Source organism: Lathamus discolor, chromosome 6, assembly GCF_037157495.1.
Source record: "Lathamus discolor isolate bLatDis1 chromosome 6, bLatDis1.hap1, whole genome shotgun sequence".
NCBI lineage: Eukaryota > Metazoa > Chordata > Aves > Psittaciformes > Psittacidae > Lathamus > Lathamus discolor.
Window position 1 is genome coordinate 55,401,403 of NC_088889.1, and position 6,918 is coordinate 55,408,320.

The 6,918-nt window shown below is 44.5% G+C and overlaps 1 protein-coding gene across 1 annotated transcript; it reads right to left on the minus strand.

Moving 5' to 3' along the window:
• Positions 1–5,840, minus strand: LOC136016142 (ferritin light chain-like). Its single transcript, XM_065682869.1, has 3 exons — positions 5,574–5,840; positions 3,060–3,206; positions 1–1,768 (listed from the first exon to the last, which is right to left on the minus strand). Exons 1-3 carry the CDS (start codon positions 5,754–5,756, stop codon positions 1,289–1,291), a joined length of 810 nt encoding a protein of 269 aa, XP_065538941.1. The 5' UTR covers positions 5,757–5,840; the 3' UTR covers positions 1–1,288.
• Between the last annotated feature and the right edge of the window lie 1,078 nt (positions 5,841–6,918).

Consider the following 6,918-nt stretch of genomic DNA (forward strand, 5'->3'; position numbering starts at 1 on the left):
TTGCCATTTCTGAACTGAATTTATTGTCAAGCATAACAAAAGTATCACAGTATTACATAAAAGCGTGAGACAATCCATCAATGAGGCAAACTCCAGGTACGTAAAAGGTAATGTCTATGGAGATGAAAAAGCTAGCTGCAGGCAGCTGATCTAACCAGTTGCTCTTCTTAGGTGACCTTGGTAGCCAGTGTACAGAGAAGCTCTCCTGTAGGAGATGAACAAAAGGAATCTGGACAGCTCTGAACTTCACTCAAGCTGGCTAAAGCAAAGGCCTTAGGTGTGGTGGTGCTAATAGCCTCCTTAACTGAACACTGCCCTAACTGAAATGCAAAACTGGCCACTCTCTAGGATGCAATTCTAGTTAATCGTGCTGTATTATTTTCACTAGGATCTTACTCCTCTACTGAGTACCATGATAAATACAAGAAATAGCAGTAATGTCATAGTAATACCATAATTTAGCCAGCTGAAAGAGGGGTCTGTATGGTAATTAAAACATCCACCCTAGGTTAAGTCTGAACAGAGCCCTAGAGCTAGTGTCTTCAGTGACACTTGCAAAATATGCACGAGAACATGTAAAGACCACATCTAATGAGAACCCGTAATGTATCTCCTCTGCTTTATGAGGATGAGAAAAGCCAACCAGGCAAATAACTGTAGAGAATACCAGCACATTATCTTATTCCCACTGTTAAGAAAATGTTTGCATCCTTAAACCCAGAGAAGTACACCACTAGAAATAGCTGGGTGATAAGTAAATGAATTAAGACACCTCATTTAAATAGCTACTATTATAGAAATAAGAAAACCTTGTTTTAAAACAGTCTTTTTAAAAAAAGTTCATTTTGTTAGTATACTTGTTAGTAATGTAAACTATGTTAGTAATATAAAATACTTAATATTATAAAATTAAATCTTTGGATTTTTTTGCCAAATAGAAGTTTCCGTATACTAAAGTTGCTTTTTTATTTTTAATAAAAGTTATATATACTGTTAGAAATAATTTTCACTAACTAATCATTTAAGATAGAAAAGAGGTTTAAAAGCTTCTAGAAAGAATTACATATATAAAAATGTGATTAATGCAAACGATCTAGGTAACTAGCAACCTTGCTGTCATTTAATCACAATAATGATATGGGCTAGATTTTGAGCTGTCACTCAACAGAGGACAGAGTGTAAGGCAGGAGGAGCAATACAGCATCATGTCTCCTGAGCCCTGGTCTCAAGTCCACCTTCTATACAGGTCTGCCTTAGGACCTGTCTTGTAGCTACAACAGCCACAGCATTAAAGACCCTCCCTGCCCTGCTTCACTTTTGCTCCTGTCCCATCATTACGCTGTGACAGCGTGGTAGCGCAGTGTATGGTTGCACAGATTGGCCCTATGCCATTTCTGTGCTGGGAAGATTCTCTCAGGGGTTGCTTCACACCCTCTGCAGCTCCTGTACACTGCTGCAGAGGCAGGCAGGGCTCTGTGCCTGTTCTGAACTCTTCCTGCAACCGGTCCATAAAGTAATCCCCAAGACTATTTCTGCCATCCTGGGAACAGTCAAGCCTGCGAGCATTGGTCAGCAGATCTCCCATCAGCTTGATCTTCCGGATTTTGGGCCCGATAAATTGTTTCTTGATAGTGCTTGCGCTATGAGGGTCGGCATTTTCAATACTCAGGGCATAAAGCTCTTCAAAATACCGTACAATAGTTTTCCATTGTACCATTGCTAGTTCCAGGGCTTTCATCAGACCAACTGCATACTCACAGTTTGGTTTCTAAAAACAAAGACAGAATTACGTTTATTTAGAAGAACAGCTCATTGTACTGTATTCACTGATGGTTTCCTGCAACTTACCTGGTGCTATAAACAAGATGGGCTAGGTTCCAACAGCTCCTTCTAGTTGGGAGCATCTGTTGGTTTTTTGGAGAGCTGGATGGTTGTAAACATATAGAAATGGCAGAACCCATGCACTTTTTCAAGGAACAGATATACGTGGCAGCAGTTACCCTTTAGGAGCGTTCTTAACCCAGGAAAACTTACCAGAGAATCAGAATGGTTTGGGTTGGAAGGGACCTTAAAGATCATCTTCTTCCTTCTCCCTGCCATGGGCAGGGACACCTTCCACTAGACAAGGTTGCTCAAAGCCCCATCCATCCTGGCCTTAAACGCTGCCAGGGATGGGGCAGCTACAGCTTCTCTGAGCAACCTGTGCCACGGCCTCACCACCATCACAGGGAATAACTTCTTTGTTACATCTAATCTATTTTTTTTCAGTTTAAAACTTACCCCTCATCCTGTCATTACACTCCCTGACAAAGAGTCCTTCCCCATTTTTCCTGTAGGCACCTGTTAAATACTGTAAGGCCATTATAAGGTTTTCCCTGAATGAAACTGAATATTTAGAAGTTTTTCAAGATGACCTTCTTATATTCACTTTCTTCAGTTTAACAACTGCTGTGATAGGCCAATGAAGAGCATTCTGTATTAAGTATTTACAGAATACTGGTTTAGTTGAGGAGAATCAGACACTTGGTCTTTAACAGATGTGGTGGGTTTTTTTTTTTTTCCCTGATAGCTTTGAGATATTCCTTTGTACCTATGCAAGCCTGAGCCAGATCTCCAGGTCAAATTTTATCTTGAGCTGTCCTCCAGCAGGACTACTACTGCCCCAAGCTGGATGTTTCTCCTACATACTTCCTTATTACCTGTCTTAGGTGCTAATAGATTCTAGGCTTCTGTTTAATTCCAGTGTGAAGGAGACAAGTTGGCTGTTTCAGCCTCATAATCCGTTACAGTACAGTGGAAACAGCAGCTGAATAAAAGGGGACCACTGTTCATATTCTTTTGGGGTAGAAAGCAACCACATAGTTAGGGCTGTATGTCTCACAGTTTCTAGGCATCACAATCAAGAATAAACCCATGACCACTCATATGACAAGGAAATTATATCTGGAAATCTAATAACGGATGAATGCAGACATCTGAAGTACCAACAATATAATTCAAGAAGTTAGAATAATTACTGAGGATTGCAACTGCTGGAGAGCTTATCAGTTACTACTCACCTGAATGGTTTTAGAACAGTAATGGCCACCTCTTTCTTGTTGATACTTCATCAAAGCCTCTGCAGCTTTTCTCTCTTCCAGAGCTTGATGCAAGAAGAACTTTGAAACATTTGGTAGAGCCACATGTGACTGATCAAAATATTCACCCTAAGCACATAAAACATGAGTATTAAGATTTGCTGGAGATGGGACTTGCTTGCAGCAGAACATGGCTTTATGAAAACTTGGGAGAGCCTTCCAATAGAAGCTGTTCTACCAGCACAATCACTTTGAAGACCTAATCAAAATTTCTGCAATAAATGAAGTAGTTATGGTCTTAAATGAAAAAAAAAAACCCAACTGTACTTCTACTGGAACTCCTTCTGTCCTTTAATACTGGACAGGTAACTGCAGTAGTGATGTTCTGTCTCAGCAGCAGTTAGAGACCCCCGGAATATTTTATTTATGAGTGGCTGGGGATGGGTTCTGATGTCTCATGTGGGCTTTTTATTTGGCTACTTTTTATATTTTTTAAACACAGCCACACAAAGAACATCAAATTTATCCCTTCAGGTCAGCATTCCAGTGAAAAGTTAGCTTTCAAAGGTATGAGAAAGATGAGGCAAATAAAAAAACCCATAACTTTGCATCTATTTATTGGCTTTGTTATGGATAATGTTATTCCAAAATAAAGAATACTGCTACTGAACTGTACTGTATGCACATGTTTAGGAATGCTTAAGTATTACAACCCTAAACCCACTGCAGACCTTGTTCTGGTCTGTATGGGAAAGTAACACCTTTAACCACTGCAGTATTTTAATCATGCTAATAGATCTATCAGCTCTTACATTAGAATTTTATCCATGGTAGTGCTGTCCATAAAGAGAACTTATTGGAGACGGGTAGCAAAGGAGAGCCACCAGGTTATACTGGCTTCAGCACTGGCTCTGTACAGCTCTGATGTTGAGAAAGATGAGAGGCAGCAGCTTGGAATATGCCAAGAACCAAACTGAGGTAGTTAGTATCTTGATCTGCTGCTTCCCTAGACATGCATACGTAATGCAGCACAACTTTTGTCTTCTGGACATGCTCTGGGTTGCAGTACTACATCTCAAGCTGTTGGCTTGTAGCCTGCCTGCGAGGGGGAATGAACAAATATGTGCGATTCCTAAGTTTTTCTGCTTCTTATTGTTTTCCCTGTTTTCATCTATTACTCTGTTTAGATATGAAACACTTGTGTTTCATCTATGTTGCTCTGTTTAGAAAAAAATGCAAAGAGTTATATATACACAGTACAAGTTTGTTTGTCTCTTGTATTTTTATGGCCATCTGGATACCCCAGAGCTGTGACACACATACACAGGTGTGACCATAAAACCATTTAAGAGAGAACACATACTGTAATCTTTTATTAAGAACATTCATTGAAGTATTTGCATAATCCTTTTCCTGAAGTCACTCATTCTTGTTTCTGTTGACAGGAGAGTCAAGATTCAGTGTTTTATAACCAGTCCCTCAATGCAAACGTCCTGTGTGACTTCAAGTAGAGCACAAGTTACCACACCTGCTTAGCTGTTGAGGTAAATCTTTTACGTAAATCATTAACTGTTTAGTATGTTCACATTTCTAGGTTTGATGCATCCACAGTCAACATCTAATTGAGCTTTCCCCATCCCACCCAGCTGCTAATCACTACTGCCACTCTTAATCCACATGCTTAACAAGCAGAGGTTTTACTGCATACTTACATTTTTATTGGACTAATAGTTGACACCATGCTTGATCAAAAGATCTTGGGCATATACTGAATATAGTTTGTATTGCTTCTCGGTGGATGCTTGGCATCAGAAGGGACAGCACTGATAATTTTGTTTACGATTTTAATTGCTTTGTTAAAATACATGTTGCCTTAATATTTTACATGTAATCAGACACGGTTTTGGCATGCATGTTACATGGTATCAGAGATAACTTTGATAACTTTTTTAATTCATGTCCAGCATTCCTGCATGTGGAGCAAAAAACCCAAAGGGAACAGCAATGTGTGCAAACTTACTAACTTACTTCACCAGTTAACCACACACAACTATTTTACATAGAAAGTTTGGAGAAAAAAAAAAAACAGACTCTGAGAAGTTAATAGTGCAGATTTGTTAGTGCTCCCTGTACCAGTCCCTCTTTTCACAGGCATAACACAAGTGCCTGCTTCATCACGCGCTTGTTCCCGACTTTCGCTGTCGTTCCACTAGCCGTGTCAGCGGCCGCCCCGGGCTAAGCGCAGCGGTAGCAGCGAGCACCCGGAGCCGACTCCGACAGCAGCGCTCCTGCGCTGCCAGGTCTGGGTGCGAGAAGAGCCCGCACATCCCGCCGGGTCACTTCCCGGGGCAGCAGCACTCTTCCGTACCTGCCCAACTCTGAGCCCCCCTTAACCCCCGACAGCGCCGGCCGGACCTGCTCCAGCCCCCGGGGCGCCTCGTTACCCCACCGCCCGGCGGCTGCTCGGGCCAGCCTCGCCCGGTCCCGCCGCCTTACCAGCGCCTGCAGGCAGTAGGCGAGCTCCAGCAGGGTGCCGGTGACGCCGCAGAGGCCTTCCTCCACGGCGGGCGGGAAGCTCTGCCTCACGCGGCTGCCGGGCAGCGCGCGGTGCCCCTGGCAGGCGGGCAGCGTCACGCGGGGCCTCTTGGAGCGCGGCTCCGCCATGGCAGGCGCCGCCATCGGGGAGCTGCCCCACCGCGCCCCTGATATAGCGCGGGCACCTGGCACGCACCTTGCCGCGCCGCCCCTGCCCGCCCCGCTCCCGGCCCGTGCCGCCGGGAGGTGCGCGACTGCCCGCCCTCACCGGGGGAGGGCAAGGCCGCCATGGTGCGCGCGCCCGGGGCTGCTGCGGCCGTGCGCAGCGCGGAACGGTGTGAGGCCGGCACCCCGGCCCCGGCCCGCCTCCCCTCGGCCTGGCGTCGGTGGGCAGGGTGGGAAAGGCCACGCAGTGACTCGGCCTTTCGACGTGGGCCTTATTTGAGGGACAGTCGCCAAGGGCGGCCACGTTTAAACGTCTCTAACAGTGAGCGAGCCGCGAGAGTGCAGCGCGGCCCAGTCGAGGCCGCAGCAGCTGATGGTCGCTGCGGTCAGGTGCAGCCGTGGGGAGGGTGCGGTCAGTGAAAATCCTGGGAGCTAAGCAGTGTGTATGAATGGGGTCTTGGCTACTGGGTAAATCCTTAGCTGTTCTAACCTAGAGCTAGGGATGTGTCGAACTGGTCCTACCTAGGCAGATTGACCCATCTTTAATATTGTAACTAGTAATTCTCAGTTTGTAGTGTGATTTAAAGATACAGGTTTCTGACTTCAGGTTTGTGAGTTTTTCAACTGATTTACGGTTCGATGAAGCCAAGCATGTTACTGCTTGAGCATTTATTTACTCTTGATAGACTCAAGCCGATGAAGTGGAAATACAAGTAATCTCAACACCCTTCAAATTTAATGATTTTCTGTTCAGTGACTTTCTGTTTAGTAAGCTTAATGTTAGGTGCTGTTCTGTGGAATATTTTTCAAGCAGATAACTCCACTCTTCCCTAAACCCAGGATGCTAAGGGCAGAATCATTATTAGAATCATAGAATAGTTAGAGCTGGAAAGGACCAAAAGATCATCTAGTTCCAACCCCTGCCATGGGCAGGGACACCTCACACTAAACCAAGGCTCTGTCCAGCCCACCAGGGATGAAGTGCCTCACCACCCTTACAGTAAAGAACTTCTTCCTTATATCCAATCTAAACTTCCCCTGTTTAAGTTTTAACCCGTTACCCCTTGTCCTATCACTAAAGTCCCCAATGAAGAGTCCCTCCCCAGCATCCTTATAGACCCCCTTCAGATACTGGAAGGCT